The sequence below is a fragment of the Kryptolebias marmoratus genome, linkage group LG12 (assembly GCF_001649575.2).
Source record: "Kryptolebias marmoratus isolate JLee-2015 linkage group LG12, ASM164957v2, whole genome shotgun sequence".
Lineage (NCBI taxonomy): Eukaryota > Metazoa > Chordata > Actinopteri > Cyprinodontiformes > Rivulidae > Kryptolebias > Kryptolebias marmoratus.
This window is the reverse complement of record NC_051441.1, coordinates 7213870-7234676: the sequence shown is the minus strand read 5'-3', so window position 1 is coordinate 7234676 and position 20807 is coordinate 7213870. Positions and strand designations below refer to the sequence as shown.

The 20807-nt window shown below is 39.1% G+C and overlaps 1 protein-coding gene across 1 annotated transcript; it reads right to left on the bottom strand.

Moving 5' to 3' along the window:
• Positions 1-5611: 5611 nt before the first annotated feature.
• mrtfbb (myocardin related transcription factor Bb) lies at positions 5612-19320 on the bottom strand. The gene is made up of 14 exons (XM_017429286.3): positions 19101-19320; positions 15397-15462; positions 13261-13316; positions 13076-13151; positions 12701-12862; positions 10925-11103; positions 10447-10590; positions 9390-9637; positions 8709-8847; positions 7739-8611; positions 6721-6822; positions 6493-6624; positions 6353-6413; positions 5612-6263 (listed from the first exon to the last, which is right to left on the bottom strand). The coding sequence occupies exons 1-14, from the start codon at positions 19198-19200 to the stop codon at positions 5788-5790; spliced, it is 2814 nt and encodes a 937-aa protein (XP_017284775.1). The 5' UTR covers positions 19201-19320; the 3' UTR covers positions 5612-5787.
• Positions 19321-20807: the final 1487 nt, after the last annotated feature.

Genomic DNA, 20807 nt, shown 5'->3' with positions numbered 1-20807 from the left:
TCTGTGTGTTTTGAAGTTTCGATTTCATCTTCCGTGCTCATTATAAAGAGCAGTTATAAACTCCTCCTTATGATTTGAATATTTCCTGATAAATGGAAACAATATATTCTTTCTCAGTTCCTGTTAATGTTACCCGCAGAGGCAGCAGAAGAGGTGAGGTAATACTGGAATTTTCTAGTTTCTTTAAACAACACTTTATATAGTTATTATATAGCTCAGTGGTACAAAAGTGTCCTATTATTTATTGTTACAGGACTTTTTGTAACTCATGACAAAGCAAATATAGATTTTATATATGATTATATATTTTTGTATGTTTTCTATTTGAGAAAATCAAGTATTTTGCTTTTATTTATAGATGAACATCTAGAAAATAGTTGTGTGTCTTTTTTCCTATTACTGATGTGTTATTAGTTGGCTTATGGTAAATTTTATTTCTCGTGCTTTGACATGACGCAGCAGGGAACATAAGCTTTGTTTCTGAACTGGCAAAGTGTTTTAACACCAGAGCTACTTGCTTCCTAATATAAGTGGTTTTAAAACAGGCGAAACATACATTGTAACATAATTGTATCGATAAAGCTATCAATTTGAAGCAGTTTCAATATATCACAATCAAGTGGACATGCAAAAGTGAAGTCTGTCCAGTTTTGATGGCGATAAAGTAAAGTAGGAAAACAAAAAAACAACATGGTTTTGATTATTTACTGAACTGGGACAAAAAATGGGACTAAAACATCTCATAAGAAGCAAACTAGAACAAAAAAAAAATCTGCTAGAATGTAATAGTTATTTCTACAAACAGGATGAGCTCCAACTGTAAGTGAAAATCTCAAGGTCACACCCAGATTTTGCAGGAAGAAAAAAGAAATGTGACTGTTTTAAATCTTTCTCTAAAGAGACAGAGATGTAGACACAGTAAATACACCAGTCAGAAAATAAAAACATGCTCTAAGCTACCTTACTGTTAAAGTTCAAAGAATTCCCTTTCTCTATCTTTTCAGCTGACGTCATGACTTCTCCGGCCATAGCTACAGATTTGAAACATATTTCTCTCCAGAACCAACAACTTGAGGAGAGAAAGAAAATTTTGTGCATATTTCAAGAGCTGAGGAAACGCACTGAGTTTGGCCAAACAGGTGACATTAAAGAGAGGACAATAATAAGTCATCCCTTATTTCTTTATACTATGATTTATATTCCATACTTTTATTTTGTACCACCAGAGGAATCAGCTGCAACCCAGAAGGAGATTAATGATATTGACAACAAGCTGAAAGAACTCAGTGAAAAGAAGAATGAACTCCAACGAACCTATGAAAACATTTTAAATGACAATGACAAGAAAGGCAAAGATGGTAACTAAACAGGATGCAATAACAAACCATTAATTCTGCACTTTAGAGTCTAGTAACATGGCTTATCTTTTTTTGTTTGGTATTACTGAACCAGAGTTAAAGTCCACTTCTGATGAAGACTCGAATGTTTACTACATCGAGATTCCTCCTCCTGCCTATCCTGGTGAGCCACAGAATTATGCAAACTCATTTCTTCTCTGTGTAAATGAATACTTCTCTCATAAACTCTATCCATGAAAACATTTTCATGGTAAGAGACTGACATTTTGTTTTGAGTTTGATACATGTAAAAACCAAAAATAACTAAAACAGTTTGACATTCCTTGAAGGAACTTGTATCTACTGCTGCCTTTTGCAGTTTGTTAGAGCTCAGAATATGTGTTGGGGATCAGCCTCAGCTGCATCATCGCCCTTTTCCCTTTTGCCGGTGGGTGATAAGAATGAGGGACTGAAGTGGTGTTTGTGTCTCTCTGCAGCCCCTGAAGTGATCCTGGACGTGAAGAATCTTCCACCATATTCCTGCAGGACTCAGTGCCCAGAGTGTACACAGTTTGTCGTAACAGAAACATCTGCTTCTGTTAGCAGCGTGACCTGGCTGGCATGTCTTATATCAGTGATGGTCGGGTACGAGCCTTCCTCTCGCACTCTGATAAAACATTTGCCTATACGTATAGCAACAGTTTGTTGCTCCTGTTTCTGTTTGTGCAGCCTGCATCCAGGTTGGTTCTCATTTGCTTCTCCGCCTGTTCTGCCTCTTTTGCAGCTGCGCGGCTGGGTGTTGTCTCATTCCTTTCTGCAGTGATAAGTTCAAGTCCATCACGCACCATTGTCCAAAGTGTCGGACAAAAATTGCAACTTTCAAAAGACTCTGAAGTGAAAGCATTTGGTTAAAGACTGAAGCTCAGACCGAGAAAGGCACCATGTTGTAAGTGAACAGCATGATTCTGTTGAGGAGTTTAACATCTATCTATTATTGTGCAAATTAGACAGAAAATCAGTCAAGTTTTGATGTTAGTGCATAAACTTAAACGGTGTTTGTAAATATGTATTGTATTAGATGTAATACAACCCCAGTTCTTCGGGCCCTCAGGTAGCACGGCACTAAAAATCCAGCAGCTAGAAGCTGGTGAACAGTCCAGCTGCTCTCCTCAGTTCCTAGATGTTTAAGAAGTGTTGTAATAATAAGAAGGGAGGTTTCTGTCATAACATTTTCAGATGTGTTGCTGCCATCAAATTCAAAATAACCTTTTTTTATGTTTTAAAAAAAAGAATTTCTTAGTTTAAACACTTGATCTGTTTACTATGTTTCATTGTGAACAGAATATGGGTTTATGAGATCTGCAAATCATTTTATTCTGTTTTATTTACTTTTTACACAATGTCCTAACTTTTTTTAAAACTGGAGTTGTGTTTTAAACCTATCTTAAAAAAATAACTTCAATAAGTGTGACTGTAAAAACTCTAATTTGTTCCTCTTTTGTGGAAATGTTGTAAAAAAAATCTATTTCTTTTTTAAGATTCATGAGCTGTTTGTTCAACAAAACTAAGAAAAGATGGAAGTGTGTAGTTTTTTTTATAGACACATATATGTGAGAATGAATGTCAGCAGAATTCAAAATAACGTCCGTCTGTATTTACAAAACAACAGTAACATTTGTATAAAAAGCTGCAGAAAAAGTCCATGTGTAAATAACATGCAAATGATGCAATACCACATCCTTGATGTTGAGTTCTACTAGTATAGTAAAGAAAAGTTCTTCCTCTTTCCAGCACGTAACCCCTGTTTTCAAATATCACAAATTAGGCAGTAAAAAGATGTCTTGAAAAGAATAAAATCTTATCGTTGACTTTTTGTTCAAACATAAAAAAAGCAAACAAATGAGAGTCATTTACGTTAAAGCCCACACGATGCCGTCTGCAGTACCACTTCATGTCTGCATCGTGCTTTGAGAAACATTTTCTGTAAAACAGAGACAGAGACTTTTTGAAAAAGAAACAAAGAAAACAACAAAGCTAAAGTTTTTAACTGAAGCTGATTAAAATCAGATGTAGCCAGCAGATGTCACTGTTCGTCTTCGATGGATGGTGGTTGTTTGACTTGAAATTAGCGGATATTATTTTTGTGTACATTTTATTTAGTTCTTGTTACTCAAGCTGTGCACTAAGAGGAAGAATTGTGCACAAGCTAAAAAAAAAGCTGTTTTTAAATTTCAAAGCAGCAAATGTTTTTACTGAAGAAGAGTCTCATGTGGAGTTACCCTTTAAAGTAAGTAAAGAGTCCTTTGTTTTTTTCCTTTGTTTGTGTGACAATTTTTTTTTTCACAAAAATGGGGTTTTTACATTTTGTACAGATTTGGGGAAGAAATGAAAACATGTTTTGAGCATTTTGTTGTAAAGTCTGGGGCTTGTTTTTGTCAGTGGTGCAGCAACTTGTGCCTCCGGGGCCTCTGTGATCAAACCAGCTTCAGTTAAACATCTGATTTATGTCTCACAATTTGCATAAAGACAAGAACCATGTGGCTTGTTTTTACAATCTGTTTTGATAGTAATAATCATTCCAAGACAGGGTGAAATCACACAACGATCTTTAGCTAAACAAAGCCCTTCTCCACCAGAACCAAGGATTAATGTTTTCTGTCTGCTGTCATTACACTGAGTGCAACTCGCTCTGTAAAACACTGACACTGATTAAAAAGAGAAATTAGTAATGTGCGAACAGACTAACAAATCAATGGTATGATTTGAGATGAAAATGTTTAATGTTGCAGTATTATACAGGCGTTGATACATTTGTTTGTATCCTGTTGTTAAAAAAAGAAAACCCCACAGTGGCCAATGAAATAACTTAAAGCTGACAAAAGTAGGAAAAACGTGCTGAAAATGAATTAATGAAATTCAGACATTACTTTTGAATTGTGGTTCACTAGAACCACATTTTTTTTAATTAATGAAACTGTCCTTGACAGAACGGATGGCTCCCTGAAATGAATATTCTTTGTGCCTAACCTTTTGAGTCAATCACTGCAGTTTCTGTAACTCTCTCTGATGCTTCTGCTCCATCTGTCTCAGGTTTGAAGGGTTCCTTCTACAGACTGCAGGTTTCAGCTCCTTCCACAAATGTTCAACAGGATTTACACCAGGGATCAGGAGGCCTGTTTTGTTCTGAGACATTCTTGTGTGTTTTGGGTCATTAACACACAGGATACACGGCCTGCGACTGAAACCAAGCTTCCTGAGACAAGGCAGCACATTTTGCTCCAGAATGCATTGACAGTCTTGAGATTTCATTGCACGCTGCACAGATTCAAGACACCCTGTGCCAGATGCAGAAAAGCAGCCCCAGAACAGAACCGAGCCTCCTCCATGTTTCATTGCAGGTACAGGCTTCTTTTCTTTCTTTTTATTTTTGGATCTGCAAACTTAGAGCTGATGGGACTTGTTGCCAAAAAGCTCTAGTTTGGGCTCATCTGTCCAAAAGACTTTCTCCCAGAAACCTTACTGCTTGCTGGTATGCATTTTGGCAAATTACAACCTCGCGTTTTTATGATTTGCTGTCCTCCTCGGTCGTCTTCCATCAGGTCCACTTTGGCTTAAACAGCGACAGATGGTGTGATCTGACACTGATGAACCTTGACCTTGGAGTTCACCTCTATTCTCTGTGGAAGTTGTTCTGGGCTCATTGGTTACTATTCGTATTATCCATCTCTTCAATTTGTCATCAATTTTTATCTTGCAGCCAAATCCAGGGAGTTTGTCTCCAGTCCTCTTTAAACTTCTGGATAATCTCTGCAGCTGTAGTCACAGAAACATCCAGCTGCTTAGAGATGATCTTATAGCCTTTACCTTCAACATGTTTGTCTGTCATTTTCTTTCTAATCTCTTGAGACAACTCTGTCCTTAGTTTTCTGCAGTCCGTGTTTAGTGTGGTACACACCATGAAAACAAACAGCCCTGTGACTACTTTTCACCCTTTAAATAGACAGACAGACTTATTATAAGATTAAAGACACCTATGATTCTAATTACAGGACACCTGTTCTTATGGTACCATCCTTTTTGTCAAGGACAGCTTTATTATTTATTCAAGGTATTTCTGTTGAACCACAGTTCAGAAGAAATGTCTGACTTTCATTAGTTCACTTTCAGTAATTTTGTTCATATTATTATTATTTACGTCAGTTTTAAGTTATTTCAGTGACCTTTGTAGGTTTTTCCTTTTTTAACAAAAAGGTATAAATAAATGTATCCATGTCTGTATGGCGTTAGTACCATTTTATTTATCTTCATCAACAAGCAAAGCTTTTAAAATCCCTTTTGGAGTTCAACTACTCCCATTGTCTCATAAAAACCAAAATAATCCTCCATGTACGTTACAAATGAATTCATAGTGAAATGGGCTGACAGATGTCAGAATGTGCCTTTAAATCACTCAGTCCCAGTTCAGTTGCAGTTCATGAGAGTCCAGGAAGTCAGAGGAGAAGACACCCTCTGGAACTGACATGTCCAAAGGGTTAATGCCCTCTGCTGGCACAGACAGGGTAAGATCCAGCCAATCCATACTGTCCGCGGTGGCGTTTGGCAGGTTTGCATCAGAGGGTGGCATGTTTTCACTAAAGTTCACATCCATCGTGACCACAGGGGAGTTTATCTCCTCCATCAGCTTCAGTTTCTGTGCCGCCGCGTCAGCGACCAGCGAGCCATCCAGAAGGGTCTCGAGCTTGTTCCCAGAGGTCAGAGGTGCCAGGTCCGTCGACGGGTTGAGCGGTGCTACAGGCAGCTGGGCCACCTGTACGAGAGGGGGAGGTCGGGACAAAACTGTGTTGATGGGAAGGGTGGTGACACTAGCTGTCACGGGAAGAGGCTTTTCCAGCCTGGGTGGATTCTGTCTGGTGAAGGGGGACATCTCTGAAAAAAAAACAAAGCATAACATGGACTATAAACATCATTAACACTTTATCTTCTCAGTTTATGATGCCAAATACAATATATCTCACCTCCACTCTCAATCAGCACATCAAACAGGTCATCCATCTGCTGACTGGCTGCAGAGGGACCCTACACAAAACAGAAAGATTAGTATTTGTTTCTAATGATAACACTTATACATAAAAATATACATAAATTTGATTTGCACCTGAGCAGTCGTTAACATGCTGCGTGTCTGTTTAACTGCGTCCTCGTAACGGGGTGGGTCTTTACTTTTTGACCCGCAGTTTGTGAATTTTGTCGGCTGTGAAATCACAGAGGATTGGCCAGAAGAGGAGGGCTGTTTAACAAACAAACAAAAGGCAACAATTGCTTTAACCAGAAAAAAACAGGATACCTTAACTGAAGTAACAAAGATCTGAGAATCATCTTCTACCATTTTTTTGTTTGGGGCAGCTTGGCTGGAAGAAGCACCGTCACATCTGGTCTCTGGGAACAAGCTGAGTAAGTTTTGTGCTTTGATATTCATCGTCCATGTCTAAAAAAAATAAAATAAAAATAAATAGATACACTGAGGCCCCAATATTATTAGTTAACAAGATGCCTTCTGCAGATCATGCGGAGGAAAATTAAAAATATGCAGTGGTTCATGAGATGTTTTGCTAACATACAAACATGGCTGACTCCAACAGTTAATGCTACAGTTTTAAAAAAAGATATTGCAAAATGAGTGGCACTTAGCGTGTGTAGTGAATAGCATATTTGTAGAATTGACTGAATTGTTGCTATTTTTATGTCTTCTAAGGTCAGTTGGCTGTGGCAGCCATCTTAATCGGCTCCAAAAGTTAATCAGTTGTAGATGTACATCCAGTGGTAACTTTCTGAAAGGTTCATTATTATGCCTCCACTGGTTCGTGAAATATTTTGCCAACAGACAGAGTTGACTCCAAACAGTTTATGGCAAAACTTTAAACAAAGATCATGCACTCAGAAGATGTAACTTTAGCTTTAGCTCATTATCTGTGCTTGCTAAAGCTGATTATCTGTGACAGCCATCTTGAATGGGATTAACTCCAAAAGTTAATCAGTTGTAGATGCACATCCAATGATTGCTCCCTGAGAGTTTCAATAAAATCTCTTCTCTGATTCAAGAGATATTTTGCTAATGCTACAGATAAATGAAAACACACACACACACACACACACACACACACGGGCAAAAACATTGTCGCTGATTCACTTTTGGTGGTGGCGACTTGTTAACTGAGAATATATAACTAAAAAATGCACCATTGTCATGATATAAGGCTTACCTTGTATTTACTGCACATAAAATAGCATTTATGATGCATACATGTTAGATTAAACATGTTTATAGAATAAAATCCAGTCACAAATCCCAGCTGACTTTGAGGATGAGGAGACAGGCTGAGGCAGTTTGAGCATTTTCTCACCTTCGTCAGTTGCTGAGTTTGAGTTCTAGGTTGTTGCTGTCGTGCTGCAGAGATATCTGCTTTCTGTGGCACCTGTCCAGATGTCTGGATGTGGCCTGGAGCTGTGCTGCTCGCAGGAGTTTGTAAGTGAATGCCTTTGGCAGGGAGGTCGACAGCCACTGCTAAGGCGGGAAGACATGTGGGCAGAAGGATCTGAGCTCCAGCCTTGACACACTGCAGAGTTTCAGCCTGTGTGATGGTCTGGTGAGCGATGATGAACTGCTTTGGGGTGGTTGCATGGTTCTCTGCAGGCTCCTCCTGTTTGACCAGTCCTGGCAGAACAGGAGAGCTGCAGGACACAGAGCAGGCTGACACGGTCCCGGTTTCCTCTTTCACCTGGACTGGAACCAGGGGGTTAAGTTGAGGTGGAGAGTCACTTTGCTGACTTCTTTTCTCTACCTCCAGCTGCATCTTCAGTTCCTCCACCAACTTCTGCTCCTGTTGGAGCTTCTTCATCAGCTCCTCTATCTGACGCTCCTTCTCATGCAGACGTTGGTCCTTTTCGGTGTCCTTCTGATTGGACTTTGTCTTTGTGGGACACTCTTCAAGTGATGAGTTCTTGCGCTGAATACCCCCAACTGGAGTATCTGAAGCCACCTTTGCTGAACAGTCTGTCTTATACCCATCTTCTATTCCCAGTTTAGACACTTCAGAAGCTATAAAAGAAACCGGCGGTGAGAACTTTATGTTTTCAGACTGTAGGGCTGTCTCCATGGTAGCAGCACGCTGGAAGTTAGAGCTCTCCTGGTACAGCTTCAGCCTCTCTATTAGATCTGTCTTAGTCCCAGAAACAGGCAAAGATCTAAGCTTTAGCTCCATTTTCAGCTCAGCCACCTGTAAAGATAACAAAACATAAATCATCTCAAAAGGCTAAAAGCTCATTCATCTTTCACTGCTCAATCATGTGGTTGGTATGAGTGTAATGTGTCACCTTCATCTCGTCTAAATTTGCCGGTAAGTGGTCTGGCTTGCGGTTTGTGTTAACGTGATGGAGCAGCACTGGGGAGGATGGAGTGTTTCCTCTAAGAACAACAGCCGAACAGCTGGTTTGTACCTCAGTTGTTGATATGCTGTAATAAGATGTGAGGAAAGGGGAGTAATGTCAGAGAGAATCTGTCATCCATTTTTCAAAAGCAGTTGCCTCTGTGTAGGAAGCTCTGGGCAGGAAATGCAACGTAAGTGAGACGAAAAGCAGCTGTGGTTAAACAGTTATGACAAATAACTGAGTTCAGCAAAACAGGGTTGGATTTGTTCAAAAATAATATCTAGAGTAGGGGCCCCTAAATGGCGGCTCTGAACCCAAATAAAGACTTTTCTTCATTTGTACCCATATCAGTTGTTAAATTTTATGATTTTATGATTTAAAAAATATATATATTTATGTATATTTGCCTGTGCACATTTCCCTGTATTTATTGTATTTTTTAAGGCAGTGCAGCTTTCCTTTTCTAGCTTTAATAATAATTAATTGCAGGGGATACAGGTTTTTATTACATTTTGATTTTCCTGCAAATTTTAATTGAAGGCCACTAATCTGGAGCGCAGCCCCAAGGAGACCGTGACATTTGCACTTTAGGGTAGTCATTAAAATAAAATAAGAAAATCTGCATACTTCAGTGTGACAGGTAGGACAGCCTGGTGGTTGTATTGTTGCTGCTGCTGACTCAGGATCTGAAGGTGGAGGAACTGCTGCTGCTGCTGCAGGAGACGGGCATAGGACGAGTCCATTGGCACTTCACTGAGCTCTTGCTTCTGGTCGGGGGGAACGTACTGATGATACTTCAGTTTTTTCACCCGTGGCTTTGGCTCTTTGCTCTTTTTGCTGCGGCTTTTGTCAGCCGGTACCTTTGCCAAGCTTTGCTGCGGAGAACAGCACAAAAAAAGGAGCATGTGAAGCTGGAGAAGACCATCTGGAGGATATTCAGCTCCAGTAAGTGATCTCAGTTGAGTTTCTAAAGGGACATGTGGTTAGCACTGCCAGTACCAACACTGAAAGACTAGGAACTGATCCTTTATTTTTATAGTTTTCATAATTAAGGTGTAACATTGTTCTGACAACTGATGACAACGACAGGATGAGGAAATGGGTAAGGGAAATATGACCCTCATTGTTTTACCACCTGCAATTTCAGGATGCAGCATACATGAAAATGTTTTGGCAAAGCAGCAGGTTCTACTGAAGCTACGAAACCAGAAACTCAGCATGAGTTAAACAAGCATGCAGCCTCCAGTTTGTCAAATTCATTCCCCTTTCATATTCCAGAAGAGGAAGAATTCATCTTACTATATGCTCACAACTGGACAATGTGAAATGCATGTTTCTGCAGCACTCCCTTTCACTTGTTTTAAATTTTATGAGGAACAGTCTCTCCTTGGCTTTTATGGGAAACAAACTGGTACAGATTTAGGTTCCTGGATGTGTAAAATACTTTAAAGTGCATTGCTTTTTGACCTGCATTTGACTTCAGTTCTCCCTAAACCGCTCTGACTTTCAGCATGACAAAATCCAGGCTCTGACATTCTCTTTCATCATATTTCCAAGGGGGATAAACCACAATAAATAAAACTGACACACAGCTTAACACTGAAAAGGTCAATATTGTAACAGCTATTTATAAACTAAATTAATGCTCATAAAAGAAAACACTACTGTTAGTTTAAATACTCACTTTCACAAGAACCGGGCCTGACGAAATGCCTGGGACAGCTGGGGGACGTCCCTGCTGGTTGCTCTTTAGCTTGGTGGTGGAGTTGAGGCTGACTACATCTGATGTAGATGGTGAGCTGAGTGGTGAGCTGAGTGTTGGAGAGAGCTAAGAGAAACAGAGACATAAATCAGAAATCACATCTGGCCTGTTAGTGCAGTAAAGCTGGAACTTCTGGTAACTATCATCCCAGAAAAAAACAAAAAAACAGCACTTCAGCTGGAATAACAGACCCAAACAAAGCATGATGAGCACTCAGAAAATAAAAAAAAAGTTTCTGAACTGCGTGTTCAAGTATAATTAGGTTGGACATTTTTACATTCTCAAATAAATGTGAATTGATAACCTGATGAAGGCAAGTTCATCTACTGTTGAAGTCATTGTGGTGACACGGTTTATTATCTATTAAAGGAGAAATAATATTTTTGCCTTATTCTTGTACCTGTGTGGCAGTACTCGAGTCAGAGGAGGAACTAGAGGCCTCAGTTCGTCTGGATTCCTTTGGAGATGTGGAGCAGGGGGACTGCTGCTCCTGTTGTGGCGAAGATGCGTCACTGCTGTCCTCATCAAAGCTATAAACATCTGGAACACGTGGCGCCTCCGAGTTGTCAGCTTCACCAACTGCAGTCAGCGTCAAAGAATAAAAAATGAAGCAGCTGTAACATCAAAGTTTAGCCTTTCGGAGGTTTAAGACAGAGCAAATGCTGCAGTAAATGTTGTGTTTTTGTACTAAAAGCTATCTATGACAGTAAAACCAAATCTGAAATATCAATAATTATTGCATAAAGTTGTAAAAGTTTGCATTACTGTTTGTTAGTGGCTCACCATATCTTTATACAGACTTTCAAGTTAAAAGCTTAAAGTCAAGCAATCAGTAATAAAGTCCCGATGTTAAAACAGGATAGGTGTAATATGTACCAAGTGCTTGAGCTTGTTTTTGTCTGTTCAATTATCGTATTAGCAACACAATGTACAGCTTCAGCTGCCAATGTAACCTGTTCCACTTGTCTTCTGTTTTTGTTTTTTTTCTGCTTTAATGATGTGAATGCTCAGTCAGGATTCACGTGCCTAACTGCTAATTACTTCAGCATACATTCAGCAATTCTAACTATACAGGTTTCAAAACGTTCACCTCTTTCAGGAAATGAGTGCTTTGACTTTTGGCATTTGAAACAGACCATTTAAATATTTAACAGCAGCGCGGCGGTGCAGCGGTTAGAGTTGTCACCTCACTGCGAAGGTCACAGGATTACCTCCCAGACTGGGACCTTTCTGGGTGGAGTTTGTTTTTGCTGGGCAAACTTAAGCCGGTTTGAAACCAGTTTTCTCCTGTTACTCCAGTTTCCTCCCCCACAGACCTAAAACGGGCCTGTTAGGTTCATTGGTGACTCTATTGTTACTAAATGTGGATGGATGTGTGGTTGTTTGTCTCTTTGTGGTCCTGTAGCGGACTTCCAACCTGTCCAGGTTGTGGTCCGCCCTGCACAGTGACTGCTGGAGATAGGCACCAGCTCCCCCATTACCCAGTAAAGAAAAGTAGGTAAAGAAAATGGATGGATGAAATTTGGTTTCATTGAAACAAATGAGGATTTGTTGCTAATTTTAGCTTTTAGCAATGGTTTTGCTAAGTTTAGCTATTAGCTACTATTTTGCTGGTTTTAGATTTTAGATACTATAGTGCTAATCTTAGCATTTAGCTATTAACTTTGAGCTACTTTTATGATAATTTTAGGTTTTAGCTACTGTTTTGTTCATTTTAGTTTGTTTTAAATGTGACAGTTTAGGTTCAGCACTTGTTCAGACCTCAACATTCACACTGAATGTTCACAAAAATGCTAATTTTTTTCTAGTTTGTACTTTTTACAGTACTTCCAACCACTTTAATTAATTTAATTGTGTTTTATGAAAAAATGTTCCACTGAGGTGAACTGATTTACACACTAACACTTAGACAAATTTAAAGTTAGCTAATGGTTGATATAAAATAAAACAGATACAATACAGAAAATAAGTTTTGTCAAAGGTTAAAGGCTGACATTGTGTTTTACATTTATATATTTAAACAAATGCAAGCAACAATTTCAAATTATCTCAAACACTTAGGTCTTTTTAATTGGTTTAGATTTGTTAAACCAAGGTTTTATAACATAATTTAGTTTAGAAAAGAGTGCCTGTGTGGTGCTTTTAGCTGAGCTGAATAAAGTTGACAAGCAGCTACCATTTCCAAACGACTCCACACCAGAGTCGACAGGCAGGATTTTCTTCTCAACCAGCTCCATGGGTCCGGGTCTCTGGGAGATTTTCTCATTGAGATCATTTGCCAGCCTGGCCCTCTTCAGCTTCATCTGTGCGGCCTGCAGGGCGGGCTCCGCCTGCGCTTCTGATAAACACAGAAAGGATGTTCATCTCCGACCTGGTCACCCTGAGGCAGACTCTCTGCTGATTCGTCACTGTGACTCACAGCAGGCTCCGAAAGACCACCTGAACACTTGAAAACATTTCTGTGATTGTAGGATGTTTAAACTGATAGTAATATGTTCAGACAGATGAATATGAACCATACTGTAGACACCAGAACACACAGGACGATTACCTTCAAGGATGTGCATACGGACCAGCTCAGAATGGTCTGGTCGGCTGCAGAGTTTGTGTTTCAAAAAGTTTCCAGTCTGTTGAGAACAAAAATAAAATAAAAAAGTGGGCTTCATTTAACATTTAATGGTAGATTAACATATCCATGATCAGATGCGGGGTTAAAAACATTTGTTGGTGTCTCACCCTGGCTCTCTCTAGGCTGCGAATCTGCTTATGAAAGGCAGTGGGAGTTTTCAGAGCTGAGGAGAGATAAGTCATTAAAGATTTTAGTGACAATTTATTAGTCTAATATCTTTTATTGTTATAGTTGATGGGACATTTACCTTTTTATTGCCTGCCTCCAAAAGGGGAAGGCAGACAATTTTGATTTTCCATCTGTGTGTGTGTTTGTCTGTTACCAAAATATCTCACGAGCCACTGGATGAATTTTAGTTAAACATTCAGGAAAAAATCATTGGATGTACGTCTATAACCAATTAATTTTCATAGTCACAAACTCTGAGCTCACATCTTGCGAAATTGCATGAAATTATGCATAATATTAACTACAACTCCGTCGTTTCTCAACATAAGATGATCTTAGTCCAAGACAGCAGGCGATGTGTGTTCCTTTAAGGAAAGCTAGGCCTTTAATTCCATAAGTGAGCCACAGAAAAGCTGTAAAAAACATGTAGATATGAACATTTTCTACAGTTTTCTACTCTTTACAATAAGACTTGAATATAACTGACATGCAGTTTGATGTTTTTTTTTCTGGTTTAAAGTTTCACAGGCTCAAAGTAGGAGAAGAAAAATATCATTAACTGCTTATAAATGATCAGTTCCCATGTAGCTACTTGCTTATAAATGCTTTTTAACAAGAACATTAACAAAGTATTACAATACCAGTGTGAACAAAAACAACATAAATCATCAAGTTTATGTCAGCATTTGGCTGGAGATTTAGTGCAATTCATTTCCATGTTATTTTATGCATATTTTTGTTTTTGCTGGTCTACTTGAATAAGCAGAGACTCATGGGAGTCAAACAGGAAGTGCCAGCTTTACTGACTCAAACACAGAGATTGTCCTACGCTGTGAGTTACTCTTTGATCACTGAGAAGCAACTCATCCTGCTTTAGGTGAGGTCTGGGTCAACGACTAGTCACCTCTGATACGACGGTCGCTGTTTAGTTTAATGAAACACAGACACAGAGGAGCTCTGAGGAGTCTGTTGGGGCGTCAAAAGCAAAACATTCCTGCTTATTACTTTAACTTCCATGCAAACCTAGGAAAAGAATTACAATCTAGGTGCAAGAAAGTACTGTAGTGGAAAATATCAAGGGAGATTTGTGAGGACGCCGCACATGGCCAAGGCGCAGACGATGCAAATGACCTTTAGCGAAGGCCCAGTCTCTGAGTCATGGGGCTGCATGGAGCCAGAAAGGAGACGAGAACAAGCCTGCAGGATGTTTTCCAGGACAGAAAAGTAAAATAGAAGGAGGCACTGTATGTCTTTTACTATCTGCTTTCCAAATATCAGCAGGATTTTGTCACAGTTTCAGCTTGTCATTTACTGGCTGTACTCTTAAACAAAATCTTCACCCAACTAAGGAAGCAAAAGGGAGTACACTCCCATTTTGCCACATCAAAGGATGCTATTAAAGCTGTTTGGAGGTGTTGTTTATTTTTCAGGTCATTTATCACTATGAGTACAAAGATGAAACTGTTATCAGACTTCACTGAAGACACTGTACGTAGGTGCAAATACACTGCAGCATTTAAGTCACTGATAAAATTCTGAGCTAAGCCTTTGCTGAAGTTGCATTGAGAACATTGATCTAAACTAAAATAGTAATGCATAATAAATGAAAGGCCTAGCATTCCTTGAAGAAACGAGTATCACCCGCCACTTTTTATGTCAGATTTAAGATCATCTTGTGTTGTGAAATGACAAAGATGCAACCATTTTGGTTGAACCTTGAAATTAACATTTTGTACTATCGCATGCAGTATTACAAGATCTTGAGAGGTGTGTTAGAGTATGTTATAGGAATGACTCTCAGCTAGTAAAATTGGCTGAGTTAGAGCAATGTTTATGTTTGCTAAGGTTGCTTAGATAGCTGTGGCGTCATATTGAATAGGAGTGACTTAAAAGGTTAACCACTTTGTAGATGCACATCCAATAATGACTTTCATTAGTTTCATTAAAATCTGACAAGTGGTTCATGACATATTTTGCTAACAGACAAACAAATGCACACACAGACATGTAATAATATGATCACCTTCACTGATAAAAAAAAACACATAAAACATCACATTACACAGGATACTTACGAGGCATGATACCTTGCTCCACAAGCTGCTCCCGAGTCCTCCTCTGCTGCAGACAGCGCTGAAGGACTGCAAACCCCCCCACAAAGATCAGAATTAAACATTTAACTTTCAGAGCCAACTCTGCAGGGAGATCTCACAACCATTTGTGGCTTTAAACTGTGAAACCTACAAGACATCAAATAAAAAAAGAACGGGTCATTACTCTCAATCAATACGTGACCCTGAAGCCCTAAACCCTGCTCTCCACCACAGATATTCCATTCACTTCCTGTGGTTTGAACCAAGGCTGTCAGGAGTATCGCAGTTCACCTCAAATAGCGTGACTGGCTCAGAGCCTTCCTAATCAGAGGTAATAGCAAACAAAATGCAACGTAAGTTTAAAGCATGAAGCAAACATTCGAAAGTGAACAAATCTGGTGTTGGGAAATTCACTCATGTCTATTATAAATTGTTTCCAAAACATAATTTTGCTATGGATGGCTGAGCAATGATCAGCACTGTTAGTGTGAAACATCAAAGAATTGACTATCCTCCAGAAGAAATTCCTGAGTCTTGTATCTAAGCTTTATATAAAGTTGGATGATCCTCTGTGTTATTCTCCCAAAAATGTAAACTGTAGTAAGATGCTAGTTTAAACATTTATAAACAACAGAGCATGGGCATGTTTTTTTTTCTGCAGAATAACAACCCCATGCAGAACAAGAAGAAAAAAAAAAGGGTTTAAGGAGACTGGTGACAAATGAGGCAGCAGTGTGAGGCCCCTAACGTCACCACTGTGGCGAAGTGAAGCCAGCTTAGCTCAATTTTCTTAGTGGCTTGGGAGAAACAGAAAAACACACAACACAGACGTGCTCAACTCTCCTGGGAGAGACGCTGGGTCTGAACGAGCCTCTGTGACTCACTCGGGCAAAAATAAACTGGACAGCTGTGAGAACAAGGCCTGGGAACCATGAAATTTCGGGGGGTAGTTAAGGGGGTGGGATGGCCAGTTATAGTGTAAGGCCGAGGGGATGCAGGGTCTTCGGCTGGAACGGAGACGGAGGGTGGAAGGCCTGAGTCCACTCTCAGCAGCACATCAGTACCAGAACAGAGAACTTAGTGTGCCTTCTCCGCCTGCTGTGTTTCCTATTAGAAACCGAGGCCATGGGGGGATATGCTCAGCTAAACACTCATCATAACAAGTAGATTGGGGAAAAAAAGGGCTATTGGTTTGTTTTAATATTTATATCCACTGTGACTTGCAAGAAGAGCCAGAAGCAATACAATTTATGAGTGCATGCCACATATCAATAACCTCAAAAGCTGCCTTCAAGCAGCAGGAGAGATCGCAGGGTTTAATCTGAGCATCACGGTGGGGGGACAGCTCATCCTCAGGGTCCTCCTCACCGTATCCTCTTGTGTTCAGCCTGAACCCTGGCTAACCTTTCTGTGATGCAAACTGGCTCCTTCTCACTAGTAAAGAATAAACAAAGGTTATGGAGACACGCAGAAAGGGGGCTCTGCTCAAATCCTTGTCTGCTGATGTAATCTCTAATCTCAGACTTGTGTTGTTCTCAACAAATCATCCCTGGAGGTCTCTACATCAGTTACATCAGTTATTTTATTTTGACTAAAAAAAAAAACTAAAAAATTGAAACAAGTGTTGGCCAGACGAAACTGAAGTTAGTTTAGAAACAGACTGACACTGGGTTATGTTGACTTTGCTGTTATAAATACCAAAGACTCTAAATATTTTAGCAAAGATTTAAACACTTCTACTCACAAACAGAGAAACTCATGTATATACAGAAAACACTTACTTATCAAAAACCTCATGTTGTCTTAAAACTATCCTCTTTTGTTTTGTGAACAAAAATGAAAACAATGACGTAGGTGGGTTGTGTTAAAGGTTTATATATTAATATAAGCTTAGTTTCTTAATAAGTTAAAACTCACAGATATGTTCTTATTGCCAATAATCTTTGTGTGTGAGTGTGTGTTTGTGTCTGTCACTAAAATAACCTGCAGAAAGTAATCATTAGATCTACATTTACAGCTGATAACCCTTTGGAGTCAACTTCCTTCAAGATGGCTGCCACAGCCAACTGAACTTTCAAATCACAAAAAAACACTATAACTCAGTCACTTTGACAGATATTGACCTAAAATCTGGTGTGGTAGTAGCTGAGACTGATCCACAACCTATTCTGAGCGCTAACAGATCGTACAAGATCTTCAAAATCATTCACAGCACAGACACCAAGTGCACTGTGTGAATGTTTTGTTTAAAATTAGAATTAACTGTTGGAGTCAAACCTGTTTCTCTGTTAGCAAAATACCACATGAACCACAATGAAACTTTCAGAAAGTAACCATTGGAAGTACATCTAGTACTAATTACCTTTTAGAGTCAGTCCATTTTAAGATGGGCGCCGCAGCTAATCAACATTAACCAGCACAAAAATGACAACTCAGTCAATTTTTACAGATACTGAGATCAAATTTGAAGTGGTAGTAGCTGAGAGTCGTTTACAGCACATACTCTGAGCATGAATGTCACATGAGGTCACGCACAACATTTTTTTCGAGGTTTGACCAAAACGACTACAACGCCATCATTTTCCAACACAAAATAATCTTAGTTTAAAATTAGTATGTTGTTGGATTACTACACCTTTAATACTATTAAAATAAACAAAATATTTGGTCTTGAGTGAATAAGTTGGAGGAGAATACATCTGTTTAATGTTTTGTTTTTACTTAATTTGAATATCTATCTATCTATCTATCTATCTATCTATCTATCTATCTATCTATCTATCTATCTATCTATCTATCTATCTATCTATCTATCTATCTATCTATCTATCTATCTATCTATCTATCTATCTATCTATCTATCTATCTATCTATCTATCTATCTATCTATATATTCTGTGACTGAAGTTGAACTCAGCAGCATTACTGCATTTGTTGCTCAGAAACAAAAAGACCTAAAATAGAGTCACATTCACAATGATGAGAAAACAGGTTTTCCTCTCAGTGAGTGGCTGTATCCCTCAACTCTGTGACAATTTTAAAATAATTTAGATATGATAAGAGTATATATTTACTTACAATGAACCGAAAATATTAATGCTCAAATACTGACCCAGTGGAAAGTTATTTATATTTTATGTGTATGCCCAGTATTGTTGGAGTTTTATTCAGTCTCTAACAACACTTTAATGCCACAATAATGCAACTCCACAAGTAATTACTTTGTAGTAATTGTATTTCTTATGAAGAATTAGGGTCATAAAGGCACACAAATACTATGTGGAACCTATAGGTAAGTAATAAGTCTGCTCTGTTGTGTTTTATGACTTGTCTAAGCAAAGCAATCTTGCCGCTCATGAATGCAAACAAGGAAGATTAAAAATATGCAAATAATGATCAGAATCTTGATGTGCGGCGCACCTGTTTGAACGATGCTGCTTGTGTGAATATATGTTCCAAATGTCTACTCATGCTTATATCAAGTAACAGAAAAACAAAACACCAGAAATTCAAACCAGCATTTGTTTCTTTTTAAATGCACAACAGAACAGAACGTCATGGTCTCTGAATGGAAAAGTGCCACAAGCGTCAGTAAAAAGTGTAAAAGCACGAGTTTGGGTTTGAATAATACGAACAGAAATACAAATATAACTTAGAAGTAGTTGGTTATATGAAAAAAAAAGCACCTGATTTGAATTTCCCCCTACAAATGGAGGGGCTCTCCACAGAAAGGCAGGCCATGGAGGACAGTACGGGTTTGCTTGGAGGCCAGATCTGGAGTCCCATGGAGTGATGAGGCCAGGATCCCAGGAGTCACGGAGAGGAGGGAGAGACCCCGCTCTGAACGACAGCCGGCTCGTATTCTGTCTGTCTCTCTGCTTGCCTCAGCGAGGAAAGTTTGAGTGTGTGTGTGTGTGTGTGTGTGTGTCAGCGTCAGGAGGAGGGAACAAAGTGCTGCTCATATTAACCCTCTCCAGGTCACTCTGCTGCACTCACTGAGCTCTGCAGCTGAAGAAGGTCCGACTGTAAATGATTTTAGGAGAATGGTAATAATTTTTTTTCTTTTGTTTGTTTTTGTTATAGTTGATCAAAACAAGCAGTACGAGTGTTGGATGTTTTGTTGCACAACATAAAAAAATAAACCCTGAGTGAAATGGAAACTTTTCCGTAAGCTGAAGGATTTTCTTTTTTTAAATGCATGACACAGGTTTTATCATTGTTTTTTATCCCAACACCATTCATTCAGAGCAATATCACTTTAATCTTATCTTTTCCTTTCTAACAAAAACAGCTTGTCACTGAAAACAACTGAAAAATCCCAATGTGGGAACAAAGATGAGCAAAGAATGTGGCTCATCCAAATATGTGCTCCACCTTTGGTCTGTAATGTTGCATAAGTGACATTCAGGATTACTAATCCAATATTTGGACATGAGACAGCTGAGAATTACTCTAATTGTGTTTTTCATGGCTCAAGAAATCTATGTCAAAAACCATGGAGTGATCACAGAAGGTGTGATGTTGAGCTGAGGCTGCAGACACGCAGGATGTCCTCATTCCTGAGGCGTCTGAAGAGGGCAGCGCCTGCTGGGGAGGAGGAGGAGGGCTGCACTCTTCAGGATTAAAGGTACTTATTGCAAAGTCATGGAGACTGGAGAAAAAAAATAAAAAAACAAAGTCTTTCTCATATAGATGGTTAATATGACCTTAACTAAAATTGGTGACAGCTACCATGTGTGTTTGTTTACCTATGGAAGGAGCTGAACTGACTGAAAATTGGTCAAAAGTTAAACTTACCAGCCACGTTTCTTTACCTACACAGACTACAGCCAGCCTAATGTAGGTTGATTGTAACTCAAGCTGCCAATGTGATTTTTAGTGGATTCAACCAAGAACTTTGTCTACACTGAGTGTGGACCCGCATTTCAGAACTGCATTCGTTATATCTGGAAAACTCCAGGAGTAAACTCTTTCAAACTGCTCCATTTGATGTAGTTCAGAAAAAAAAAAACGTTTTATGTTTGATTTTATACTAAAACAATGAGTTCTTTTAATAACTAAGGTTCGAGAAAACTGCATGCCAAACAGTGTGGGAATGGGGAAATATGGAGCTGATAAAGGAAAGTGCACAACATGTTATGACATTTCACCGCTGGGACTGAATAATAATGAACAACATGTCGGCAAAATATGGGAGAGTTGTAGGAGGAGGACTAGGACTTTGGAAAAACATCCAGTATGTCACATATTACGTAAATACACAACATTCCTTTAAGCTCACAATTCACAAGTCCTCTGGCCATTGAGACAAAGCAAGAGATTTCAGAAATACTTTACAGACCATTTTTGTTCCTCCACCTCATCTCTGTTGCTCACAGCCAAAGGCGATAATG

What these genes read in the sequence shown, in the direction of transcription:
- mrtfbb (XM_017429286.3), bottom strand. Translation starts at nt 19,200, where the DNA reads ATGGGACTCCAGATCTGGCCTCCAAGCAAACCCGTACTGTCCTCCATG. An exon ending in ACTCGAGTACTGCCACACAG is followed by an intron (nt 10,591 to 10,924) that starts GTACAAGAATAA and finishes TGTTTCTCTTAG; the next exon opens with CTCTCTCCAACACTCAGCTC. An exon ending in GCATGTTAACGACTGCTCAG is followed by an intron (nt 6,414 to 6,492) that starts GTGCAAATCAAA and finishes TGTTTTGTGTAG; the next exon opens with GGTCCCTCTGCAGCCAGTCA.